Source organism: Manacus candei, unplaced genomic scaffold (genome assembly GCF_025592945.1).
Source record: "Manacus candei isolate 608988 ecotype Guabito, Panama unplaced genomic scaffold, ASM2559294v1 h1tg000023l, whole genome shotgun sequence".
Classification (NCBI taxonomy): Eukaryota; Metazoa; Chordata; class Aves; order Passeriformes; family Pipridae; genus Manacus; species Manacus candei.
In genome coordinates, this window is record NW_026138071.1 from 19,454,938 (window position 1) to 19,482,914 (window position 27,977).

The 27,977-nt window shown below is 38.8% G+C and overlaps 2 protein-coding genes across 5 annotated transcripts in view; one reads left to right on the forward strand and one right to left on the reverse strand.

Moving 5' to 3' along the window:
• The first annotated feature begins 3,830 nt into the window (after window positions 1-3,830).
• Window positions 3,831-12,276, forward strand: KCTD18 (potassium channel tetramerization domain containing 18). Of its 2 annotated transcripts, none has more exons than XM_051787108.1 (7): window positions 3,831-4,223; window positions 5,561-5,758; window positions 6,820-7,031; window positions 7,965-8,158; window positions 9,236-9,330; window positions 9,686-9,788; window positions 10,503-12,276. In XM_051787108.1, the coding sequence occupies exons 2-7, from the start codon at window positions 5,602-5,604 to the stop codon at window positions 11,035-11,037; spliced, it is 1,296 nt and encodes a 431-aa protein (XP_051643068.1). In that variant the 5' UTR covers window positions 3,831-4,223; window positions 5,561-5,601; the 3' UTR covers window positions 11,038-12,276. The 2 variants fall into 2 exon arrangements, with proteins under 2 accessions (XP_051643068.1, XP_051643067.1); XM_051787107.1 differs by lacking the exon at window positions 3,831-4,223 and adding an exon at window positions 4,961-5,032.
• A 4,953-nt stretch (window positions 12,277-17,229) lies between these two features.
• The window catches only part of SPATS2L (spermatogenesis associated serine rich 2 like), an 83,009-nt gene continuing 72,261 nt past the window's right edge, over window positions 17,230-27,977 (reverse strand). For all 3 annotated transcript variants that reach the window (XM_051787097.1, XM_051787098.1, XM_051787096.1), the window contains 5 exons: window positions 27,907-27,965; window positions 24,367-24,476; window positions 23,708-23,810; window positions 20,083-20,303; window positions 17,230-18,565 (listed from right to left, as the gene is read on the reverse strand). In XM_051787097.1, coding sequence (XP_051643057.1) covers window positions 18,170-18,565; window positions 20,083-20,303; window positions 23,708-23,810; window positions 24,367-24,476; window positions 27,907-27,965 — 889 coding nt within the window. In that variant the 3' untranslated portion in view covers window positions 17,230-18,169. The remainder of the gene's footprint in view (window positions 18,566-20,082; window positions 20,304-23,707; window positions 23,811-24,366; window positions 24,477-27,906; window positions 27,966-27,977) is intronic.

The window sequence follows — 27,977 nt, forward strand, 5'->3', positions numbered from 1 at the left end:
CTTCATAATCTTCTGCAAAGAGCATCTGGAGAGTCTCTCTTTTCTACCTTTTTGTTTTTGTTTATGATATATGGCACAGTTTCTCAGTGTGGCCCTGTAGCTGCAAAACCCTATGCTTCTAGGAAAAACCCTTAAAATACAGATTTGATCCAGCACATATTATATACCTTTGGTACATTTTCCCTTACAAGGAAACTTGGAAGTGACTGTAGCCACTGTAAAACTCTGGCCAAATAAAAGAGCAAATAACCTTATGTAACTTTAAAAATAGAAAATCAATCAAATACAGCTTACCTCCTTATCCTTCCCAGAAGGCAGGGTTTTCTTCCAGATCCAATAACGAGTTTGCATATCCTCCAGTTCCACAATGGTCTCAAGTCCTGAAGGGGCAATTGCCAATTTGCTTCCATTTAGTGTTTATGTCGCTACTGCAGGCAATAAATTTAAAACAAAATGTGAAGCATTGCATTTCCACCCATGGTCATACTTTCCTTTATCCACTGAGGAACTTCCACACTATGCCCCTTCACATGTAAAAATCTCCAGTTAATTGCCAGCTGCTCAAAGTTGGGAAGAACTTAAACCACTGCCAAGTTTCACAGTCTATATATCTTAAATGTGTATTAAGAGCAGAATTTTGTGTTTCAGTCATCCATCAGGGATCCTATGACTGGTCTTTAAACTGAATAGAAATGAAAAGAAGTGAGGAAAAGACACACAGACCTGTTGTAAAAGCTCTAATCATGTGGGATTTGAATTTGTACCTTACTAGATACCTGCATATTCATGTCTGAGAAGAACCTTCATTGAGGAATTAATCCTGTAGGGTGTAGTAAAGTGTGAGCTATGACTAAAGCACTTCTGGTGGGTAGATTATGTAGAACAACTTCTCCCTCTGTGGATTCTCTGATGTCCAACAAGACCTGAGCTCATGCTGTACCTTTTCCTGAAATTATGGGATTAAGAACTTATCTTTCTCTAATCACACCCTTTTTGCACAAGCTTAATGAAAAATCCATTTCTTAATGCCTCTTGCTCTCTGTCGAATTTGACTGCAATTAGTAAATTGAAACACAAATATACAGAGGATGAGTGTGTAAACCCGGCTTCCTTGGGAAACTAGTGAAAACCAAAACAAAAACAGCCGTGTTCATTTCCCAAAAGGTGCAGCTCAAAAGGCAGTTTGCTTGTGTGGGTTGGTTTTGCTTCAAGCTTCTATGCCAAGTACATGCTGTACTAAGCTTGAATAGCCATGATAGTTCACATGGTTAAATCTGAGGTCCAAAACCTATTGCATTATGTGTGTATATACATGTATTGAGTGAAACTGTGTACATTGTTCCGGTCTCACAATGCAGAAACACATGAAGGAACATTTTTTCAGACTTCTGAGGCAAAACCAAGCCAGCTTCAAGGCAGAAAGCAGCATGAAAAGCTCCAGCTTCATTAAGTGAATGTTTCAGAGTGAGAAAGACTGGAAGTTACACTTAAACTACATTGCAATGTTTGATAAAAATGGCCATGTTTAAGTAGAAACTGGTATGTATGAACTATTCCCAGTGAGTAAGGGAAACACACATTATTATCCTTACTAAAGACACAGTTAAACTAGATACCACTACTCTACAAAAATAATCTATTATACTTGTTTTCACTTGTTTTATAGTAAGTTCAACACCCATGGATTATCAGTCTGTATTGCATTCAGTAGCATGTTGTAAATTGTGCGCTTATTTAATTAATTAGATATTAAGCATCAAAGACTTGGCTTCTGGGTACATTCTTGGCCAAGGACTGTTCAAGGAGCACATGAGAGCCATGGGGCTTGGCATGCCATTTTATCTCTTTGCTGCAACAGTAGCATGTTTAGTTGCTAAGAAAAATTAGACGTGAGGCGTTTAGTGTGGCTTTAACTGCCATTCTAATGTAAACTGGCATTAAGATAAAAAGAAGTGAGTTTTAAGTAGAAGTGATCATTCAGAGTTACACAATTTCAAAGAGAATTTATTCTCTCCCTACGAGGATCAGATGCAATATGGTTTATATGGCTCTTTCCTTTAATGTTCTTCACTTGACTGAAGGCAAGTCTGAATTACAAGTTTGTGGACTCACATATTATCTGAAAACAGAGCAGCCTATGAATATCTAGGTATTCTCAAAAATAAAAATGTAACAGTAACAGACCAGAATATAACAAGCAACAGAGTTGGAACTATAGCTGCTCTGTGTTACACATCCTTTGATTTCACCTCTTAGCAAGTGAACCTGTGGCTTGAAGTTCTAAATACCTTAAATGGGCAACAAAATATCTCCACAAGGAAATTATGAATTAAAAACTAGGATGATACAAGACAAAAATCAATAGGAATTGCAGATATAACTGAGTAAACTATTTAAATACAGTAAAGGCACATTTCTTATATGTGCAGTGTACACTTAAGTAAGTGAATTTTTATTGGACTTCAGGTAGCAATTAAAATATATTGTTAATATCTGGGATTCAGTTATATCTTATTATCTAAGAAATATTATATATAATATATAAAAATATTTTATATTATATATTCTAAGCATATAATCAGCTCATATCTTCCAGAAAGTCTGCAGAAAACTAAAGTTTTGCCCTGTTAACTGTTGCACACTACTAATTATTTGGCAGTTGTATCCACAGTGATAAGTTCTTACTGTATGTTATGGCAAAAAGAAACTTTGTAAGCAAATAAAGGAGAATTAAGTGGGAACTAGACATAACATTGTAAACTTTTTTTTTAAATACAGTTGCATCTTATGATGCATGACATATGAACTACTTTTCATGTATGGAAATTTGCATAATAAGGTTGACACAAAAGCATAACAAGAATCTATTTTCTTTACCTTTCCATTGTTTATGAATGCATTTTGATGACCACACAACTCTATCTCAGATATAAACAATTCAATGGGACACTCTTTGAAAGTCTTTGTGAAATGACTGTATGAGAGTGAGGCACCTTGCCTACATTACAGAATCATAAAATCACAGAAATATCAAGGTTATAAGAAACTTTCAAGATCACCTACCATCAACATAACACCACCATAATCACCCCTAAACTTTATCCCCAAGTGCCACATCCAGACACCTCTTGAACACTTCCAAAGGTGGTGACTGCACCACCTACCTGGGCTACTTATTCCAATGCCTAACCACTCTTTCAGCGAAATTTTGTTTTTCTAATATCTAATCTGAACCTCCTCTCCCTCAACTTAAGGCCATTTTCTCTTGTCCTTTCACCTGAGACATGGCAGTGAAATAGCATTCATCTGTGCTATTTTAGTGCATAAGTGGTTCCCTCTGAAAAATGCATATAAATCTGAAGCAAAAAAACCTAAACAAACAAACAAACAAACAAAAAAAACCCCCCAAAACCAAAACCAACAAAAAAACAAACCAGAGAAAAAACATATTTTACATGTAAGCAACAGTAAAGCAAAATTAAAAGTTCTGACGGCTGCATTTATATCTAATAGGTAGAACTGAACAGACTGCTGCTGCCACACAGGTGAGTGAGCTGGTCTGTTCAGGGAGTCATGTCAAAGCAGGGCAGAAAACACCAGTTGACCTGAGGCTACCGTTTCCTGCCTTTCCCCCCTGCTTTAATAAAAGCAGACCTTTCCATCTTCAGACTGGGAGCACATACCAGCAGCACATCACCCTGGTGAAATCGCTTGTCTTGGTGCTGCAACTTGGGATGTGCAGCTGCAGAAGAAACTGGGCTCCAGCTTGGTCTGAAGCCACTGCCCTGGGCTGGGCTGGCCAGAGGGACTCCATCACACTGTGAAATAAAATGGGAGCATGCGGGGTAGGAGACAGCTCAAGTTGCTCTCAGATCGAGAGCAGCCCTGCCAAGAAGGACCTGTGTCTGCTGGTGGATGAGAAGCTGGACATGACTTAGCAATGTGCTCTGGCAGCCCAGAAAGCCAACCATGTCCTGAGCGGCATTAAAGCAGTGTGGCCAGCAGGGCAAGGGGGGGGATTCTGCCCCTCTACTCTCCTCTGGTGAGATCCCACCTGGAGTGCTGCACCCAGCTCTGGGGTCCCCAGTACAAGAAGGACATCGATCTGCTGGAGTCAGTCCAGAGGAGGACCACCAAGTTAATTAGAGGGATGGAGCACCTCTCCTATGAGGAAAGACTGAGAGAACTGGGATTGTTCAGCCTGGAAAGGAGAAGGCTTCGAGGTGACCTAATTGCAGCCTTCCAGTACCTGAAGGGAACTTACAGAAAACATGGGGCAAGACTGTGTATGAGATCATGCAGTGACAGGAGAATGGGTAATGGGTTCAAGATGAAAGACAGTAGGTTTAGATTAGATATTAGGAAAAAAATTCTTTGCTGTGAGGGCAGTGAGGCACCGGAACAGGTTGCCCAGAGAGGCTTTGGATGCCCCATCATCCCAGGAGGTATCCAAGGCCAGGCTGGACAGGGCTTTGAGCAACCTGGTCTAGTGGAAAGTGTCCCTGCCCACATTAGAGGGGTTGGAACTAAATGATCTTCAAAGTCCCTTCCAACCCAGGCCATCCTATGATTATTGGGATTATAAAACCAGCAACTGAATCAAACCCACTCCGAGTGAACACGTACTTGTAAAAAAAAAAAAAAAAAACAAAACCAAAAAACCAACAAACCAAAAAAGCACGTTTTCGGAAGGGTTTGTGCCTTTCAGAGTAGCCGACTGTACGCAGGTCAGCGTCACCTCGGAGGACGCAGGTACCACAGCCGTCCCGCAGGGAGTTCCTCCGGGCAGCGCCGGGGAGGCAGCGGCAGCCGAGCCCCAGGGCTCCCTGCACTCGGAGAACCCGCCGTACCCGCGGGCAGGGACCCTCGGGCAGCCGGCGGCACGCCCGGAGATGGTGCTGGCGATGGCGCCGCAGGGGCACACGGGCTGCCCCCCTGCGCTCCCCGCTCGGTCCCAGCCCGGCCCTCCCCGGCGCCATTTTGCGGAGCCGAGGCCCGTGAGGCGGCCCTGGCGCGGGAGGCGGCGGCGCAGGTAACGCGGGATGGCGGCGGGACCCCTGCCCAGGCAGAGACGAACCGCCCGACCCGACCCGAACCCGCAAGGACGGCGGGCGCCTCCCCTTTATGGCGGAGCAGCGCCCCACGAAAGGGAGGGAGGGAGCGAACGACCCAGCTGGTGAAAACAGCGCTAATTAGAGATCAGATTTTAAAGAAGCCGCGTTGTTATTAGTACAAAATTATTGCATTTGTAGTGCTGTGACCTGTACTCAAAACGAGATTTCCCAGGATGTCCTTCCAGTGCTCTGCTCACACATTCTGACCACGTAAATGTGCTTCCCCATTTGTCTCAAAAGAGTAACCTTTGTGTTTCCTAGCAAAGTAAAATACCATCAGTTTTTATAGTAAAGGTGTGGAATATTTCGCTATTTACACTAATACATCTCCAGAACTGTTTTCAAAGTGGTATCGTGTAAGATGTAAGAGCTGACCTAATGCTTAGGTCTCGTATGCGGTATGTTCAAAGTGGCATTAGATTTACTTCTGTTTGTATCTGTTTCAGGCTTGAACAGCTCGTAATGAACATCATCATTGGCAAATGCAATGGCAGAGGGCAAGGTTGAAGATGTCCAGAGTGTTCTACGACTTAATGTGCGAGGATGTTTATATACAGCCAGGCGGGAGTCTTTGTGCCGCTTTAAGGACTCAATGCTGGCTTCTATGTTTAGTGGACGCTTTCCTCTAAAAGTGGATGAATCAGGTAAATATATTGAAGCTGTAAATACGACATTCTGACCAGGGAGCTCTGTGGCAAATACATCCTTATCCCAGTCAAAACTGTGGCTTCAGAATATACTTCTTCAGTATGAATATGAAAATAGAATAAATTGAAGTTGGCAGAGTATTTGGCATTTAACTCAGATCCTGTTTGTGAACCCCTATATTCTCCAGAGGCATCTCATTATCTCTGTTCATTACAGAAGGAGATTTGGGTCTAATCTTTGTTTCAGAACACTTCATTACCCAGTAAGGATTGCATTTTTCACCACCATGGCTTGATATGAAAGTTTGAATAAAACTATTCATGGGTCAAATTTCACACTTGTTTGTGACTTGGAAATCCTGCCAAAGTATGTCTGGTTTAAAGATACGATGGCTGAAGAATAGTAGTTCCTTGTTGTACACTTCGGACTGCTCAAAATATCTGAAATGTTTGACATTTGTATGGGCAGGACTTAGCCACCATCCTTCACAGCCACAGTGAACAGCCTGTTGTACACAGCCCTGTATGGATTGGTTGGTTTCTGTAGGGTCCTTGAGCCTGGCAGGCAAAGGAGAGAAAAACATACAATAAAACTTGACCAATATTCAAGGAAGGTTTGACTAGGTATGTACTGGAGCTGATGCTATTTTAACTCTTTTAAATAGTCTAGGTCCAAAATTGAAAAGATCCCTGGAATAGTGAGTAAAGATGTACCTGCAGTTAGAATTAGAAATGTGTCTAGAATTAGATTTTAACATCTTAAGCAGAGTGCAGTACAGATGAGGTGGTATGTTGACATTGTTCTATGCAGATTAGTGATCTCACTGAAATTCCAAAGAAATGTTTTCTGCACTAAGAATTTTATCATCAAATAACAAATATTCCAGGGAAACAAAATATAGTTTTAAAAGAACAGAGACAGTATACTTACTCCTCCTAAGTAAAACTAGCACAGAAGTTTTATACAAAAGGCTTTACTTGATGATTTGGTAGAAAGTAACAAGTTTGTCTTCACTTGCTGGAAGCAGTATTCTAAATAATTTTATTTATGTTTTCAGGAGCATGTCTAATTGATCGAGATGGAAGCCTGTTTAAGTATCTTTTGGATTATCTTCACGGAGAAGTTCGGATTCCTGGAGATGAACAAATTCGAATCGCACTGCAGGAAGAAGCAGATTATTTTGGAATCCCTTATCCATACAGCCTGTCTGACCATTTGGCCAATGAAATGGAGACATATTCTTCAAGGTCAAATATAGAGCTTAAAAAGGTCTTAACAATTCTTATATTTTTTGAGTTGTACTCTCTAATCTGCATCATTCATTAGCACCAGATACTAAAACTATAGTATGTGCAAGTTAGTGCTTCTTAATCACCACATTGAATCATGAGTAAATTCAGAATTTTAGATTAAGAAATCCTGGATTTGATAATGCAGAATAGTTAAGGACATCAGCTTTCCCCATCATTGCAATACAGCAATAGTTTTACAGACTCTTGTTTTACATGCAATAGACTCTTGTTTTACATGCAAGTCTGCTGTAAAACTTGCATAGTGGGAATGACATTGTTTAGTTCCCTATTTGGTTTCAAATTTTACTTGAGATTAGATTTGATCCCTTCAAGAGGTTTGATTTTTTTTTTTCAGTTTCATAAATGCATCCTAAAACTCAAAAGACAAAATGTACTTTGACATTTTCTTAGAACAGGGAAGGAGAAAAGGAAAATTACTATACTATTGAAAATCCTAATGTTTGTCTATTTTAGAGTAAAACTTAAAAGCTAATTCTAATTAATGGATTGGAAATTCATTTATATTACCAGGTCTGGCTGTGTTAGTCCTGACAGTTATCTACATTCTCTTCATAAGCTATTCTTCCATGTACTTCACATTCTTCCTTACTCATTTCCTTTTGAAAAGCATAAAACATTTCCAGGCCTTTCAGTTTCTCTTCATATTAAGGAGCTGCCATGCCTTTAAGTATTTCTGTTGCCTTTCTATAAACTTCTCTTAGCTTCACAACAATCTCTGTTAACATCAGATAAGAAATACTGTAGCCAGCATTCTAGAAAAACTACATCCTTGATTTACTTAAAAGAGCTCACTGATCCACTTAAGAAAATTTAAATATGAAAGTTTATTCAACTAAAGATATTATATTTTTATCAGTATTCTGTATTTTTTGTTTTATGTTTCTTCCAGGCTTTGTTAGATTTCTGTGATTCTTATGATTTAGTTTGTACCAAGCCTACAGTGTGGGTCCTGCACTATCTCAACACATCTGGAGCAAGCTGTGAAAGTACAGTTATTGGTGTGTATGCCACAAGAGCTGATGGGACTGATGCAATTAATAAGGTGCTAGGAACGAAAATTCATAGTAAAAGCATGTACAAAAGGTAAGGTGACTGTCAAACACATGAAAGCACTATGAAATGAGAATAAATACTCACATATTATAATTATGCCTAATATTGTCACATGTACCATAACATAGCATTATTGTATTATAAATCCGTGGAAGGAATCAGATTCTTTCCAGCTCCAAAAACAACTGGCTAATACAAATGGTAACATTAAACAAACAAACAAAATAAAAACTAAGCACAGAGTACAAGAATTTGAGAGTCCACACAAGGTGGTTGGCATGTAGTTACTGTAAGTTCTCATTGTGTTTGTGTTGTTGTTTTTAAAATGTCTCAAAAATTTAAAATTACTTTCTAATATTTACACTAAATACAGTGAATGAATCCCTATCCTGAAAAACTTCCAGAAATATTTGCAATGTTAGTTATGATCCATGCAATTGTATTTTGCAGTCTTCTAAGACAGCTGAACACCAAGAACTAAGGATGGTTTTAATTCTATAAAGAACATGTTCATCTCTGCTATACTATTCACGTATTTTTATGGCAGTATTTTGAAGTTATTGGTAGACCTGTACTTATGACTGGAAGCAAATTGTCTTTCTCTTGGTCCCACAGTACAGTGTCAGAAGTGCACTTGACTGTGTATCTTTTGATTAAGAGAGAGCTTTTCATGTTTCATAATCATGATAATTAAGATGCATATTTTCCTAAATTTAGGCTGGAAATATTAATATTTATTCCAAGAGTATTTTGGAAACATAGTATATCAGGTATCTGTCCTCCTACTGTATTTTCCCTTTGAATAAATGATTGAGATCTAGAAGAATAGATTTTACACCATTAATTCTGTAATTATTATTTTATGAACATCTGTTCTTTCACGAAATATCCATTTTTAGCAATAGGTATTCACAGGAGGACAAGAACCTCTCATCCAAATGAAAATGAAATTCAAGCAACATTTTCCTTTCTACTTTATAAACATTTACTGCTAAGTCCTTACAGTTAAGGTTTGGTAAACAGAAGGATACATTTCACCAGTGTTACATTTTTAAGGACTTAGCTAAATTTATCACATAACCATTACCTTTAAAACAATATTTCTAGAGAAGCTGGAAATAATGTCCAGTACATCTGGAGCTATTACTCAGTTGCTGAACTGAAAAAGATGATGGATGCTTTCGATGCCTGGGAAGGGAGAGGTAGAGTATTAATTTTTTATTCCAGTAGTACTACTTTTTAACAGAAAAATAAGAAAAATATTTGCTAATTAACTATCATAAAAACTCTTCATAAACTTTGACTTGTAATGTAAAATATTCCAAAGTAGTGGCTATTTGGGGGGGGGGGGGCAGAAGTCTGAAGGGATGTTCCAAGGAGGGGACAGGAGCTGACATGAATGAAGAAGCACGCTGGATGTAAACAATGTTTGTGGCAGCAGTTTCAAAGCTGAAATTCTGCTGCATAAAACACACATATTCCCTTGGTCAGATGTCTACACACGTGATGCTGGCTGTGTTCCTCAGCTCATCAATACAATGTTGCTTATAAATGCAGGTGTCAGCTACTGGAGAGTGCCCCAGGAGCTGATTGAATGTTGGACTCTGGAAGAACGCCCTCTGAAAGGCAGTTTGCATCATATGCCACCAGTTTATAAAAGGTATGCTGATTTACACAGATGGCTTTAAATTAAGCACAAATACAGTGCAATCCTTTTTTGCCTCTAATTTCAGGTTCCTTAAATAGCTATGCATGTTGAGTTTTCTGTTTTTATTTACATTTTTATAAAATGTCTTATAATCATGAGAGCTTGATTGAAGAACTGAACCTGCTAGAAACAAATTAACTTTATTTTAGAGGTCTCAGCAGCCTGGCAAGGAGCAATTTCAAAAAGCAGAGAGCAGTGTTAGTTAAATGGACTGCTAAAACAGAAATTTATCTGCAAACTTTAAAAGGTTAACTGATTTTCACGTATGTGAGATGCCTTCTTTTTAGAGGGAATTTCTAGAATTTCTTCTCTGCAGTTTAATGGTGATACTTTTGACTACACCTGCATTCTCAACACATTAACTTAAAGCAGCCTTTTGCAGGTTCTGTTACACAGTTACCTGAGCCACCCTACAGCCACTTCACTGCTACAGTTTTTAATGTCATCTTACAGAGGTAGAAGAGATTGGTTGTTGTGTTCATAGAAAGGCAAGCCTGATTGTAGGATGAACTGTTGGGAACCATAAATGATATTGTAACAAGCAAAAGTTAAAATAACTTCCTATTTGTGGATGGCTGTTACATATTGTCTGGTTTGTAATAACGTTCTAAAAAGAATAACTTACATATATAGTTCATTTATTTAATAAAGTTCCCTATATTACAGACGACTAATCGACTGTACTGAAGAGGAAGACTGTTTGCCATCTAAAGTGGGTCCCAAGCCAATCAGGTTCTCAGGTCCCTCAACAAGTACCCACATCAAAGTCAAGAATTCAGCTTCACTAAAGGTAGCTGCTTGCATTACTTCACGTTCTGCAGCAACTCTTAAACGACCCAACAGTGAAAGGTTGACACTGCACAGAGAAGCTTCTGAAACCACATCCACAACATGCTCACTGGTGCCCAGCAATCCCCAGGTGTCCTGTGGAAGGCAGGGTGCTGGCAGTGGGACACCAAGCCAAATGACATTCAGGGTTGCAGGGACTAAGAAGCCTGTAAACAACCGTGTAGTGAAGCTGAAACGAACTCCACTTTTTCTTGTGACACCATCTCAGCCGCCTTCTTCTGTATCCAGTAAAACAAGTGAACAGGACAGTGCTGCTGGGGAAATTCCTACTACTTCTGTGGTACTGAACAAGAAAGAACCAGCTGTATTAGCAGAAAGTATTACACTTAAGAATGATAAAGTGGATGGATAATGTTTGACTCAGCCTGATAGACCAGACAGCTTTGCATCATCTGGTCAAAGAAGAGATCATCATCTTGTGTGGTCATTTATGAAAGATTAGGTGTAAAATGGTGATGAAATTCATGAAAAGAATAGGAAGAAATTGTTCTAAGTGAGCATTGAAGTGTGTTTTCTGCTTTATTTCTAAATATTTTTTACATGTTGGGAACGGAGGAAGAAAAATGGATTAAAAAAAAAAACCAAACATGGAGCACGTGCAGTTTAATGTTCCAGTGTCTCACATTCTGTTGGGCTATACTTTAAAGGGAGTACTTGCACAGCAAAAAAGAAGACCTCTTTATCAACTTTAACTATTTTTAAAAATAACTAGAGTTAACCTTAATTTGTACCTTTAAAGTGGGGAAAATAGATAAAAACAAGTAGCTTTTCTTAGATACAAGTTTGCCACAAATGTGCAACATACATGTGCAACATGTGCAACATACTGTGAAGACTCCAGAAGTTCAGTGCACTTCCTGGTACTTCTGGTGAGGGTAAATCACCCTTTTTTGTTATTAACAGCACTGAAAGGGACCCCTTTTGCTTGTACTCAGTGAGGAAATTCAGAAATACAGGAAAGGAAGAAGTGTGCCTTGGGAGTGGCAAGGCCATATTTTTCCCAGAGACACACATGTACTACTTTGGTACCAGGTGTGATCTGCCACTGGGGGAGGCGGCTGCAGCCTTGGTGTGTTGTGTCACACACTGTGGGGTGGGTTTTCTGGAGCTGCAGGAACCTCACGGGTCTGACTTACAGTGGCCTTCCCATGTCCTTCTGCAGGTCCTTTCAAATTAGGAGGGGACAAACTCAGCTTCTGTGCAGCAAAGCACAGAAATTGAGGTTGGAGGTGCCTTGGGTTTTGCCCCCCACCTTCCCCCCGAGCAGGCTAGAGGAGACATTCTTGTGCCAGGGCAAATGCTGAGGAATGATACTTAAATGAAGAGCTACTGTTTGTTTCTATCAGGAGAGGAAAGGTGAATTTGGATCACTGATTTTAAAGAGCCCTTTTGGTGGTTTAAACCAGTGGACAAAACCTGGCTTTGTTTTGTACCCTTGCTTACAGTTGGGTGCTGGGTTTTTTCACTGGTTTTACGAGTGCTTTTGCTCTTCCAGCACAATAAATACAGCTGTCTCTAAACATTGAGAGCATTGCCAAAATGCAACGTTCTTAACATTCCTGAGACTATTAGAATTACAGAAGGATTCTTTAAATGTGCACAAATAAAAACCCCAATTTTTCATGTACTAACATATTTTTAAGGAGACATTTTGTCATGAACAGTAGCCATTGTAGAAGTGTGCAGTACTGTTATTCTCTGCTGTTGGTATGTATATGAAAGACCAGCTGACCTTTAGAATCTTTAAGCCAGAGATTTTTCTTAATAAACCTAAAGATCACAATACTGAGGCTCTTCCTAACTCAACAAAGTTTCACTGAACAAAGAAAAAATCAAAAATTATGGAAATATATAACATAATGTAAACTACTATTCTTTGAACATGCAATTCATCATTGAGACTAAGTCTGTGAAATATGTTTTTCCTAATAATCTGGTTGAAAGGCAGTTTTTAATACTTATCTTCTGTGTGACTTTTTATTCAATAGCTGAGCACTTTACCATACACTTCTAAATATTTTGACAAAGCTTCCTTAAGCTTATTTCTTTCCTCTTCAACTTTTGACAAATTTAGAAAGCTTCTATAAACACAGAATCACAGAATATCCTTCAGGTTAGAGAAGACTCTTGAGATCACTGAATCCAACTGTCACTAAAGCTCACAAAAAGTACAGAATTTTGCATGCATACAAGAAAAAAGCTTTGAGAATAATCCTACAGGACTTTCTGAGTTTGCACTACCTCAGTGTTTATTTAATTATTCTAGTAGCACGGTATTTTTTGAGAAACATTCATGTCATTTGCATTACAGTGGTTTTAATGAGTCTTCTCTTTGTCCTGGACATACTTAGCTTGTGATTAAAAGAATAAAAAACAACAAAAAAGAACTCCCTTGAATTTCAATAGATAAAAGAGGAAAATGGCTCTGGTGGAGAGGTAAAGATCAATTATTTTTTGAAGGACTTGATTTTATTTATTTATTTTTGATTGGATATGGCCTTTTAACTTAATTGTGTAAGCACTTCCAAAATGTTTTTTTTATATCACAGAATCTTGTTAAACGTTTCTTTTAACTGATGGACTGATATTTAACAGTTTTATGATAGATGAATAGCATTAACCTTCATGTTGACTTTCACCATAATAGCTTTGCCCTTATCTACCCAAAGCCTTTTAAAATGTGGAAATAAAATTTCATCTTCTCTGGGAGGCCAATAGTTGAAAACAAATTAAATTTACCAGTCAAAGGATGAGTGATCCCATAACCTGGCTAACAGAATGTTTTTGTAGGCCTTGGGACAAGGAGCAGAAATTCTGCAAGTCTGAGTTTGCTACAGGTTGAAATTTCCTCAAAACTGTATAGTCCCAGGTTTCTTGAAAGTCTGCCAACTGCAGACTTTCATTAATATTTCACTTAACATTTCACTTGTCTAACTCAAGTAAAGAAGTGATACTGCATCTGCACTGATAAACTGTGACACACCGAGTGTGCAGACCGGATAGTTTAACTGGGGAAACTGCTAAAGGTCACCTACAGTTTTATAGCTGGGACTAGATGTGTTGTCAAGTGGTGTGACAATGGCTTACTATGAATCTTTCTAAAATTCATTATAGCAGAGATCATGTTCAGAAAAGACCATGTTCAGAAGGTGACTCCAGTTCAGTAATCTAGGATCTGATGTCTGCACTGCAAAGGCTGACATAGGGTATATCCCCAGTAGAGTCTGATGCAATACATTTTTTCTTAAAAATGCTGTCAATTTTCCAGTTGGTTAGTTCTTACTTTCACGCTACAGTCTTTCCAAATCATCAGTGATAGGGCATCATATGGGTTAAGGAGACAAGAAAATCATGATTCCAAGTTAGATTTCTATAAAATTACTCCTCCATGATTACACATGCAGAGGGCCAGTTATCACCAAGATGTGATTCAAATAGATGTAATTCTACCTGTATGCTTCAGAGTATGGAGAACTCATTTGTACTTGATAAAAGCATTATTTCATGTGATAGGCATATGTTGTCACTGATCCTCAGGAAGAGTTTTCATCAGGTTTGTTTTTAGCTGAAGAGTCATGGAAATACTAAAGCTAACTCATTTTTCTTTCAGAATGTTCCAGTTATTTCCGTACCAGCTCTTTCAGAGCAGAAACATACACTTTTAAACTGGATTACATTAAATTGCTTAGATAATAAACATTATGTAGTTCAAATCTTCCTGTGTCTAATAAAGAAATCCTACCATTACCCTGGAGTAAGAAGATTTGATCTACTTACTTCCTTCCAGTCCATGAAGGACAGATTCTCACACAATTAAAATCAGGAGGCCAAGTTATGCTATCAAAAACTTGGGAGGGAAGCTGTCTGTCCCTTAGCTGCAGTTATAGAGTCAAAATGTGGTTAGAAGTAAAATTTTGTATAAAAGCCCCACAAAAAACTAGATTCATTTTGGGCAGCAGCTGTTAATAAGAGCTGTTAAGCAGTAGGAACAGGTAAAGCTGATGTTACAGAACTCTGCTGCTTTCTGAGCTTTTTGGGTGTATCTTCTTAAATAATTATCTTCTTGCCAAAAAACATTTGGCTGTTTATAGCAGACTCGATCACTCTTGGTCAAAAATTACTTCACAAATTCATGGCATCACATGATCAGCTGTGTAGTGTGCCCAGAGTTTGCATCAAGGATTCAGACCCTTTTCAAAGTTGCCTTTTTCTTCTCTCTCTGGTACAAAACACATGAACACTGTGCACAGCTTGTTTTAGTAGTTTGTCTTAATAGTTGTATTGTCTCAAATTTCTGGCAAATTTCTCTTGTATCCTCACATGGGTTACTGACAGTGGTACTGGAACTTGAGGCCTCTGGATCCCAGTGCCTCTGCTTTAGTCACAAGTATGTGAACAGGAAGGATGTATTTGGTTGATAAAATCTTGATGCAGCCCAATCACTTCATAGGATAAGAGACTCACACTCATACAAGTTCAGACCTGGAGTTCCCCTACGACAACAGGGCCCAGGAAAGCATTGAAAGATCAATGTTTCCATTCCAGAATGATTAGTTTCTCTTTCAGGGTGACATTTTCAAGCACACTAAGTGAATTTTTTTAATTTTTTTTTCCAAACATGGCTAACTAATCTAAGTTTTCCAAACAGTTTGACTGTATTAAGTTACCTTCTCTTTTTAGTTTTCCAGCTGTGTATTTGGATCTTTATTTTGCTGGGTTCTGCCTTACTCTGAGTTTAATCTCGCACAGAAGATAAACAGATCCAACCTGCTCTACAATAGTGCCCTTTAGGGTCTGTTTCCACTTCTGAAAGAGCATACAAAGTGCAGTGGGAATTCCGTGTTTGTGTTTGAGTGATGTCAAACAGCTGTATTTGCTTTGCAAATTGAGGGCACTTTTTATAAAAGAGGACTGGCCTGGAAGCCAAGCCTTGCCCTGCCCTTAGTTCCCTGGCTGACCCCTGTACAAGTTCCCAACATTAAAAGGAGTACTGCACGTAGCCATCTCTGTAATGAGAAAATAAAACCAGAGCTCCATTGAAGATGGGCCCAAGAGCATTTGGTTACTCACAACTACTGTGAACAGTAAAACACTCCTAGAAATTGGCAGATATCATTCCAAGCACACAGAGACACACAGAATGAAAGATGACGAGATACTGTTCTGGCACAGCTACACTTCAGAAAACAGCCACATAACGTAGTTAAAATGTGTAGTGCAATAAACTTCCAAAATCAGCAGATACCAGACAACACATGGTGTGCTAAAACTGCAGCACCCCCAGAACCAGCCCACTCCCCAGCCCAACCAAACCCATGCAGCTCTCAACAAAGAAAATACTCTTGCATCACGAGAGAAATGTCATCTTTCACCTGTTAGGCCTGGGTCTGTCACATACTGAGGCACCAGTATCTCAAAGCTCAGCTGGTACTGAAGAGCACAAGGTGGTCCTGTTGTGCTGAATTATGTTATGGATGTTATTTATTTGTAGAAGGTTGCTTGTGAGAATTAAGAGATTTAGGGAATAAAATAACTTTCAGTAATCTTGTCAAGTGCAGAAGCTATTAGAAAGGAATAAATGCCATTATAGATAAATTAGGTTTTCTTTTTTTTTTTAGGAAGGGTTATGAGAAGAGACAAATAAATTTCACAACTTACATAAGGACAATAAAAGAAGATTCCCATGTAATATCTCCATGGAATTTGTAATTACATCTCTTAGAGTGAGGTTACAGGTCAATCTGTAAGGAAGCAGATAAATTTTGAAAAGCTACCTATCTGATGGGTGCTGCACAACAAAGATTCTGGAATTTCCATTCCATCTATGCAAAAACATTCAGCTTAAAAGTGTGATAGGTAATTAAATAGGATAATAACAGTGCTTGCAATAATAAGAAAGCCACTGTCTATCTATGCATGTTTATTTTTCTTTCACCACTCTTTCAGATGAAGATGAGTTATTTGCCTTTTAAAATCAGGTTTTACCGATATTCATATGTGGGACACTGTATACAGATATCAAAAGAAATAAAAATTAAGGAGCGCACCTCACTCTACACTTGGAGATTACTTTTCAAGGGCCACAGAGGAATAGTAAACCAGTTAGTACTAAGGAACTGTGCAGTCGACAAACAGAAATTAGGCAGAAGAAAATTGGTAAAAAGCAATAGTAAACAATAACCTAGGCATAAACTTTTAAAGATCTTTAAGTATCCTCCTGCTCTTACTGAAACCTCAACAGGAGGTCAATCTTATTGACCTTCTACGCCTTTCTGATTCTGACACAGGTCACTAGTTCACTTGATGCCAGGTCTGGAGCCTGACACCTTACTATGTTAAACAATAACTTACGTTAAAAGTGTGTTCAGGATGGAGACAGCTCTCATGACAAGGTTGTTTCATGCATTGTGGCATTAGAATCCAACTAAAAGCAAAGTCCAATCCAAACTCAGCTGAAAGCCTCCCAGTGATACCAGCTGAACTAAGCAAATACAATTTGAATAAGATACAAAGGTTAGGCACTGCAAAGCAGCAAACACCGGGATATTTTAGAAAGAAGATTTTAATTTTTGGAAGAAACAGGTTTTCTGAAATACAGAATCAGAACATAAAGACTAAGTAATTTATTAGTCATAGCTTTCATTATGGACAGATGGTTCCTACAGCAAAAGTATAGAAAAATAATTTGAATTCAAGTCTAGAAGACCTGCAACTTTTCATATGCAAAAAAATAAATCCAACTAGTCATAGAAAAGTGGCTGATAAGGATGGAGAACAGGGCTGTGCATCTGAATAGCCATTATTATATACATTCCAAACTTAAATGAGCATATTTCCTCAGCCTCATAAAAATAGTTTGTCCATGAAAAATACCAATATGTAATACATTTAATACAATTTATACTTGAACTTAAAGATCTCAGATTATGGAATAATAAGCTAAAATCAAACAAATTGCCTTTTCAACTCTTCTTGTATATAACAAAACTGTGTATACAGTGTGCATGCATGTATGTGTATACACGCACAGAAAGAAAGAGATGTATAGAAATTTGCTGAAAAATTCTCCAAGATCATCTGATTTCATTGCAAACCACAGCATACAGACTTTCTGGGATCCTTCTAACACAGGCTGTTCTACAAAAAATAATGTTGACTGGTATAACCACATATCTACAAGAGGCTTTTGCTATTATGAATTTAATTATCAATTTATTTTTCCAATCTAGATTTCATTTTTCTAAGAAGTAAATGCTGCTTTGGTAAGATTCCGTACTGTCACGATAAAATAAATGTGAAGATATTGGGGAAAGCCTTGAAAGTATGATTTAATTTTGATAATTAGTAAGTAGTAAAGATACCAACAAGTTTTAAGCAGCAACAGATTTAAAAGACTATGTTCTGACTTATTTTCTTCACCAACAAGCATTTCGAGCAAGAAACTAAAATGAAGATATTTCTCTGCCTGCCATCACTGTGACATTTTAAGCCACCAAAGTCACAGTTGGCACTGAAAGAACAGTGGCATCAGCAGAGACCTCCCTCCTTGCAGGACATAAATTGCATTGGGACACCCTGCCAACACTGCCTTGGAAAGGCCTGTGATCTGCAGTGTCTGGTGTGTGGTGCTTCCGACGGGTCTTCTCCGAATGTGTCGGATTCTCTGTGGTCCTTGCAGTTGTAGACTGCTCTTGATTTTTCATGGCTCCTTTATTTTTAGATCTGAAGCTGTTATGCTGCTGTCTTCTGTGCTCAGACCTGGCGCCGCTCTTTGTATTTTGATCTGCCTCATTACTGGCACCTTGTGCCTTCAGAGATCCATTGAGCCGCACGTTTTGGTGCTGTGGGTTGAATCTTCGTCTCTGGCTAGAAGGCCCATTCTACCCAGGAAGAAATTGGATAACTGTTAGGTTATTTGAATCCTTCCAATATGACAGGAAATATAGCAATTAGAATTAACAGTGTAACTAGGAGAAGTAAGACACTACACACTTTTGACTGTTACAGTTCTCTCCTTATTACACTTAAAAACTGAACTACAAGTACCACGCTACATCTGAGTAGCCTGAAAATATAGATGGCAGGTTCACAACTGATGCCAAATTAAAGTCTGGCATGATTCAAGAGAATACAGAAAAACCAGACAGCTCAAGAGCAGCTGTTGAGGAAAGGATTCTGTGGGTTGTAGTCAACAGAAATTGCATATGAGGGTGCCTTGGAAACCAAAAGGACCAACACTGTTACATGTGACAGGACCAAAGGGAATAGCATGAAGCTGAGGTTTAGGTTAGATATTAGGAAAATGTTCTTCACCCAGAGTGTGGCTGGTCATTGGAACAGGCTCCTCAGGGCGGTGGTCCCAGCACCAAGCCTGACAGAGTTCAAGAAGCCTTTGGACAATGCTCTCAGGCACACGATGTGACTCCTGGAGATGGTCCTGTGCAGGGCTCGAGTTGGGCTTCAGTGATCCTTGTGTGTCCCTTTCAACTTGGGGTACTCTACGATTCTCTGAGCAGTTAAGAAGCGCTGAAGAACTTGACACTGACTGATTTTTTCCAAAATCATGAAAATACCTTTCCTAGTAAAGTGTTGTGAAAATACTACAGTAAGACTGCAGGAAGAACAGAAATTAATATGTAAACTAAAGTCAAGTGAAGCATCCACATTGTGGAACAGATGTCCATTGTGATATCTTGTTCAGAGGATGCTCTGATCTTTACTAGGAAGCGGCTGAACTACACTTTATTTGCATGCCTGCCAGGGCAGCTGATTCCATGTATGTACTGACACTATGTAATACTCTTTTGTTTCCCTTCAGGCGTTTACTTGATCCTAAAATCCCTTCTGGGACAAAATTCAGAGCAACTTCAGCGACAGCTTTACCTAAGAACAGTAGAAGGACATTCTAAGGTGCTCATATAACAAAATAGCTTCCAATATAGGACAATGCTATAAGCTGTGTCATAGAGCTTCTGAAATAACATGCTTTTAAACCCAGCAGGATTCTACTTTTAAAATGTATCTAATAATTGTGCTTCGACAGCACATCAGCTGACCATTTGGTAAGTATCAGGACTAAATGTTTCTCCATCACAGCACATAGGGCAGTTAGCTATTATGGAGGGTTTTTCTTTTTCAGTCTATTAACTGCCACTAGTCACTTCTGAACACCTGACAGCTGTCTTTGCTCATATGGCATTTCTGGTATTTCCACTCCGAATGCTCACGCTGACTTGAAAATGAAACTGGAAAATATATGCTTGCGTATTTTCCAAAATTATTAATTAAATATAAAGACTGCAAACCAGTACTTGATTTTGTATTAACAACTTTCAATGCTGCATATTTTCCTGAAATTTCTTAAGTAATTTAGTTTAGTTCATAACTAGTTTCTTACCTGCTTATTTGTTGGAATTCCTTGAGAAGAAGATTCTGTAGGATTGGAAGAAAGATGACTTTGTACTTTAATGCTGGCTGTTTTATTATCAGAGTTCTTGGCATTACTAGAGGACTTTCGTGTGTGTGTGTTTTGCTTGCCAGTTGTTGCATGAGAGGTCATTGAAGACAGCACTAAACTGCATGGTGTCCTTGAGGAATAGTTGTTCTTTGGGTGAGAAACTATAAAAGAAAAAGATTATGTGTTATCAGTTAAATGATCAACATCTAAACATAGGAATGTATTATTATTCTGCTTACACTTAATTTTGGAAGCATTGTTCCAGCCTCACTTTAAATAATGAAGTAAGCTAGACAACTTGGGTTGGAGTTAGGCCATAGTGTTTTACTTCTGTAAAATGGCCTCATTGTGAAGCACTTCTGGAGACAGAAGAGCCAATGTGATGGCACTCCACTAAAACTGGAAGGAGCCTGGCAGAAGGCCAAGCTTTCGTCATCCAAGAAGATTTTTCAAAATTCCTGGCACCTATTGGTTTGCTTGTCAACTTTTAATCAGTTGAGCTGAACATGTGCTGCCAGGACCACTCCATGCACTCCTCGTCCTATCAATAATGCCCCTGTAACGAGAGTCTTCATGCAACAAAGGAAGAAATGTGGGAAGTGATATGCCAGTAACTCTCTTGACTGCTTGAGGTCAAAGGAATTTGTGTCTGCAGATATCATAGATTAAATTCTATTCCAAATTATTCTCTGATCATGGAACCATGGCTGTCATTGCTGTCTACATATGTACTACCTACAACACAGGCAACAGCCATGAAAGCCGCCCTAGAATGTCTAAACATTTTTAAGATGAAGAAAAAAATAGTCTAGTGCCTGTTGCTTATCCCTCTCTATGGAGATGGGTAAAAAAGGTTCTTCTGTACCATGAATATCTATAAAAACTGGAACTGAATGCAATGCAGTAATCAACTTCATGTAGACCATGGCAGTCTGCACCATCAGGAACCACTACTGCTCATCTCAGTATATTCCTACTCCCTACTTCTTAATATTTTTGACATCGCCTGATTTACTAAGCACTGTCATGTCTGGATGTGAAATGCACCAAAAAAATCCTTATTCTTCTCTGCATTTCCACAGGCTCTTAAAGCTGTTTCTGTGAAATAGCCCCCAAGCAGTCTCAAAGAGATGCTGAGGCTAACAAAGTTCTTGATCTTAATTTTTCTGATTATGGAATTTTTCTGTTTCCTTCTGGTACAGACGACAAAACTGAGGTTCACTTCAGAGAGACGGTTGCTGTTTTATCCAAGAGGTACTTCTATTTTTTCACTTTTAGTACAGAGAAAGAAGGTAAGGAAAAATTTTAGTAACTGAGCATCATCTGTTAGATTATTCGAGGATCTTACTTGTAACAACATCAGCTACTTCTCCTACTAGGTGCCCTCTTCAGCAAAACAATGCAATGATCTGCACTCTGCACAATGGACTGAATTTTCTCTCTGAAGCTCACTGAGGCCAGCTGTCACTGAATTCTACTGCTCTCTAGACTGCTGCACATGGAAACCCATATAAAGACTCAGGTGCTTTTCACAAAAATCTATTTTTAACAAAAAAGATGTACAAGGAAAGGATACAACTTGCCACTGGGCATTCTGGCTATATGTTAGTCCAATTATTTTTGTTTCTTCCTGGCCTTCATTGTGAGTGTATGCTGTCTACCCTCTCCTCATGCTAGAACATGCCTTGCTTTGCACATGCTCTGTGGGTTTGGTTATTGCTTTTGTCAAAGCCCTCAAGAGTGGTTGTTCTTAGCTATAGGTCTCATATAACCTCTGAGTGGTATTTGCAGCTCCTAGCAGGGTATGGGCCTCACTGTGAGATACTCCTAACAGAAACATCTTCTGCACTGAAAAGCTCTTGTCAAAGACATCCAACATCATGAGTTGCTCATCTAAAGTCACTGAGGGCAGGTAAGAACTAAGTTCTTCAGACAGTCAGTGCACTATCAGTCATTTCTAGGATGACACTGCTCCCCTACTCTTTTGACTTCACTGACCCAATTTGAACAGGCCTGCATCAAACTACGTTTATGTAATGCTTTACTGAAATGAGGTATAAATAATTAACTTGCTGAATTAACTGCAGCTGGAAGTTATTTAGGAAAGTAGTTCAATGAGTTTAAAAAAAACCGTCTATGGTTGTATCAATAGCAGCTGTGGTATTATTAGTCAGGATAATCTCTATAGAATTCTCAATCTCTCATGCTTCAGGGTATGAGATAGGGTCCACGAGGTGACTGTAAACAATTAGATGCATTACTGGGAAGTTAATGCCTTCTTTTGAAACATCCTGAGTTGGCTTCAGTGACAGAGAGGATATAGGGTTAGATGTATTTTCAAAGTGTTCTGCAAAAGCAATTCTTATGGTCTACTGAGTTAAACTGGTTATGCCTCCAAGCAGTCAGTTCTTTAACTGTGCAGTCACAAGATCGTATTGGCAGACTATGTAGTATTTTCTCCTTTTTCTGTTTTGAGTAACTACTTGAAAGCATTTATCATTTTCCTTCCACTAAGATGCACTAGTTCAGTACTGTTTTAGCAGTTTTCTCCTGGATAATGGTACTGATGGGATACAATGGGACAAGGTAACATTTTGGACAAAGCATTACAGCATTTACTTCTTTAGGTGGAGGGAAAAAAGCACGACAAAGATGAGAAATAGGCAATCTCTTATTTTGCAAAAGGGACATGATACTAGAAGCAAAAAAGTGAACCTAAATTTCCAAGCAGAAGGGTAGATGATTTGAAAAGAGGAGCCTGGAGAAAAGGAGGCTGAAGGGAGACTTTATTGCCCTCTACAACTACCTAAAAGGAAATTGTAGCAAGGTGGGATCAGTCTCTTCTCCCAGGTTACAAGGGACAGGATGAGAGGAAATAGTCTCCAGTTTCACCAGAGGAGGTTTAGATCAGATATTAGGAAAGATTTTGTCATGGAGAGGGTTGTTAAGCATTGGAAGTGTTCAAAAAACATGTGGATATGGCAACTGATGACATAGTTTAGTGGTGAACATGGTGGTTTACTGGGGAACTTTGTGATCTTAGAGGTCTTTTCCAACCTTAATTATGCTATGATTTGAGACTCCATTTATCTCCTGAAAAACTCAGTGAATAACCCAGTGAACACTGTTATAAAGCTGGGGAGTTACTTCCTAGCAGGAGAGATCTGAATTGGCCTCACAACACTATGCTCACACAGAGAAGCTTCCTATTGACTATTTACTTATAAATTACTGAATTTGCATATTCCCCAGAGCTGACTTTTATTTCTACTTGGAAATCCTGTTTAGATTGAAAGCTCCAACTGATCTGAGTAATACCTGTAGATCTCTGACAAAGTGGGCAGTGCACACCTGCAGATGGAGTGTGCAGCACAGGCACAGTGAGTCGAACATGTTGCACACTGTAAAGGTGACCTGTGTGTGTTCAGTGAGCCTCCTGTATCCAAAGACACCACTCACAGTGGGCTTCCTGCACCCCCCTTCCAGGCAGCACAGGTGCCTTTAGTTCTGCTGAGTGGAACACTGTGTTCTGAGAAATTCCATGTGAGAAATCACCAGCACTTACTTTCTCCACAGAGCTGAATTTGGGTCTTCAGCTGTTCTGTATCACAGGAAAATCGGGCAGACCTGCCCAGCTCTTCGTCGTATTTCCGTTCACTCACAAAGTGCTGCAAAATAAGACATGTTAACAGTGATTTACATTATGAGCAAAAGACTATAGGGATGGTAAAGGAAACAACTGATCTTAAGTTCACTGTAAGGCTCAACAAACTCTTGACCCTGCCCTGTACACGGGATTTTTATGCAGAACCAAATATTTTCCCGTCCTTACCAAATTACATGTCTCACAGCCCAGTGGGAGCTGATCACTCCCACACTTGGGAAGTGGGTCATTTCCTCAGAGAATATGTGTTTGGTCACTGAATCTGAAGCTATCAGGTTTACTTGTTAGTAACTGAGTCTTACAAATGATATACAAACAGCAAAACTCCCCACTGCTACACTGATGAGACAGCTTACATCAGTGTAGCTGACTTCTCTGTACATCATCCGTACACTGCCCAGAGGTGCTATAATGCTTTAAGAAGCTATGCTTTCCATATGGAAAGCTAGTTACTCATTGGCCTATAGCAGGACTGAACAGCCTGGGCATGTTAACGTGACAGCTCTTTCTTGGCTGTTCTGCAAACAGCTAAAATACCCAAGTAGAAGTAAATGCCTGACCTTAATTTCAGCCCTGAGTTCAGACAGTTGTGCTTCAGCCATCTGACTGGCGAGGTCCGTCAGTCTCTTCAGCTCCTCAGCTTTCTTCTGCCGAGCAGTCAGGATTTCCACTGCCAAATACCAATAGTCAGTCATTAATGCTAGGAAGGTAAACTGCTCTGGAATTTATCAGTCTTTAGGCATTAACACTGTACATCACATGTGAGACAAATACATGGACCCTTGACTTCAACTGGACTTCCAATATGCAGCTCGCACAGATTAAGTCAATCAGCATATTTAACTGAATTGCCTGATGTTGAAAAAGACCTGGAAACGGGATAGCTGTCGGAAAACCAAAGTTAAATCAATCCTTCAACATTTAGACAAACAGGGGTAAAGGCATATTGCTTTGAGTTTTCCAGTGCTTTAGTTTTAATCACAAAATCAGGGAGTCTTCCACGGAGACATGGAAAGAAGCATTACATTAAGTCACCAGCCTGTTTCTGAAGACACGCTGTATTTTATCCACACAGGGCAATTTCACTTCCTTTGTATACAGTTTACATTAAAATCATTGGCATCGCAATTTTGCTTTCACACACAGAATATACACAGTTGCCATTTCAACTGTAAAGCAGTATTGAAGGTCAACAGTCTCTATGAAAAAGTACTAAATATTCTTTACTGCCTGTCTTGTATATTTTATATAAGGAAGAGGTGAACAGTTATATTCTTATAGGGAAAGATTAACCATGAACCACAAAGCAATGATCTAGTAACATACAAGATAATACCACATTACAATTTTGGTGAAAAATGAAATATATGCAAATGCTATTACCTACATGGTGACTCAGTGTAAAAGCAACAATTGATTAACTGGCTGTTGGGATCAGTACTTATGGCAGAGAGGAAATACAGCACTTAAACATAAAATAAAAACAATCATAGTCCTTTGCCTAGACCTTACACATACAGTCAGGGTGAGCAGTAGTTGTAAACTATTCTAAGGCCACAGACTCCATTACAGCTGTGGAGATTTTAGCTGCTTTGCCTTCTTTTGCCACAGATTTCTACAGCAGACTTGGCAAGTCATGTAACCAGCTTACACTTTGCAATGCCATTTTTAAGGTTGGAATTAATGATATTTCACAGACAGCTTGTTTCTCAACCCATTATCATTTATTTAATCAGATGGCACCTTCTTTTTAAAGTACCATAGAATCTTAAATAGTTTGGGTTGGAAGGGACCTTTAAAGGTCTCTAGTCCAACCCCCTGCAATGAACATGGTCATCTTGAACAGACTGGGTTGCTCAGAGTCTGACCTTGAATGTTTCCAGGGATGAGGCATCTCCCACCCCTCTGGGAAACCTGTTCCAGTGTTTCACTGAGTACAACATGGTCCAGCAGGTTCAGGGAGACTCAGCTGCTCCTCTGCAGCTATCTGAGAGCAAACAAACCATACAATGGAGGAGTGTGTGTCACACAGGATAGGGAAGGCAGCGAGTGGCTACAGTTCCTTTAGCCCTGTTGGCAAATTTGTGCCTACATTATTACTTATGCTAAGAGCAGGTGTGTATCTGTCTCTCTAGATGATCTTTTAATTTTGTTTTTGTGGAATACGGTCTACAAGAATAAGAAACTTTTATCAGATTAAATGAACCAGTTTACTAGCTGGTTTCCTTTGTCCAAGAGTTCTGATTTATTGCTTATTCTAGGTAATACTAATATTGTTCCTCCCCAAGATCAGCATCCTCTTTGCTGAAGTGTCTGCCCAAAACATGATCTCATCTGATAGTAGTACTCATCTCCACATGAGGTGCCAGCCAAATACCCATTTTTTTTTTTTAAACTGAAATGATCATATTTGGAATTTTTCCTAGCGTTGACAGTAAGATTACCCACTGTAAAACAGTCCTCCAGTGCAGCAAAGAGATATGAAAATAAATAATATTATTTATCTCTTGGTTCGCATGTTACAGTCCTACAACAACTTTCTGCCTAAGTTTTTGAAGGCACTTTACAGCCTACAGCAGCCTTGAGAGACAGCAGAAACCATACTGTTAGAAACAGGTACAGAGGCCATCCACTCTTATGCAGGGAGCTGGCATGAAAACAAGGAAACAGAACATGTCATGTGCAAATGCAGCACTTTGCATGTCTGTAGATAAGAATTAGGTTTACTTTCTACAAAAATTACTATTAAACCGGGACAAGATTAATGAAAGGGCCCTATAATACCATCAGCCCTGGACAGTGGATTTCCAAAATGTGGTTTTGTTTATGCATTTCTGGGTTAGATCCTCGTCTGCTGATCGATGGGAATTCTCCCATTGGTTTTCCTGGGAGTGAGTGCATGCCCTGTAGCTGATTATGGCTATCTGGTCTCTGCAGGCAACCAAAAAGTTGCTGATATGTATCCATCCACAATTCCTCCCCAGAATAACAATGAAGTTCAAATCCACATCTATCTCATGTTATTCCTAGAAAAATTAGCATATGAAATTCAAGACAGAAACTAATGCTAATCTTTGCTGTAACAACTCTTACCTTTTAATTTCCACAGATACACAGCTGCAAGAAACTTAGGTAGCATCAGAGAGGATTTAGAGTATTTTTTTTAAATAAAAATTTAACTAGTACATACATTTGTAAACTAAGTGAGAGTTCCAAATGCAAATGAAGCATTCAAGAATGTTACCTGTATTTGTAACCCTCCTTGGAAGGTCTTTAAATTCACAAATCAATAAAAGGATTGTATGCATACATAGCAGTGATATTTTCATCTGCCAGACAAAGTATCATTCTAACAATGCTTTGGTTACTCTTCAGTTTCTTGTTTAGCAATCCTTATTGAAACTCTTGATTACTGGGGGTAAATACAAATACCATATACCAGATGGAATATAAACAGATATTGTGGTATCATGTGGTATACATGGCTCATCTTGCCTTTTTTTTTTCCAAATCAGAATGTATATACATGAAAATCTATGCAAAAAACAGAGACAACATGAAGGTGTGGAATCAGATCAACTCTTACAGATTATTAAGAAAACAGATTGCAGTAAACATATCTTTTTTTATTTTTTAAATTGTTCTAATTCACAAGCTTGATTACTATCCTTTAAAGCTATGCAAGGCACACAATAACATATGCCCCATGTAACTTCCAGTATTCTAATTCATATATGTAATATAAGCAAGCAAACAGTGATTGAAAATTGAAAATGAAGTAATCAACAAACCATAGAAATGAAAACAAAAAAGGAGTGGTCAAAAAGCTCTGGTAGGTAAGCAGAAGGAATAAATAATTTAAATCTTACTTCATATGAACTTTTAGTTCACCTTAATTTCATAATATTGAAACTTTGATGCATAATCCCTATAGACAGGAACTACCCTGGAACACCAAAGCCTTATTTGACTGTATATACACACAATGAAAGACGAGGGAATGCTGCTAACCAAATTTATGTACTGTGTAATTTTCTGCCAAACAAAACAACTGTTCCCATGGCTATTCCAAAAGTTCCCTGTGTATTTTTTTTACTTACTGGCTTCTTCTTTAACTTTATCAATTTCTGCCATTAATGACACTTCTTTGTCTACGATGCTAAAAAAGGAA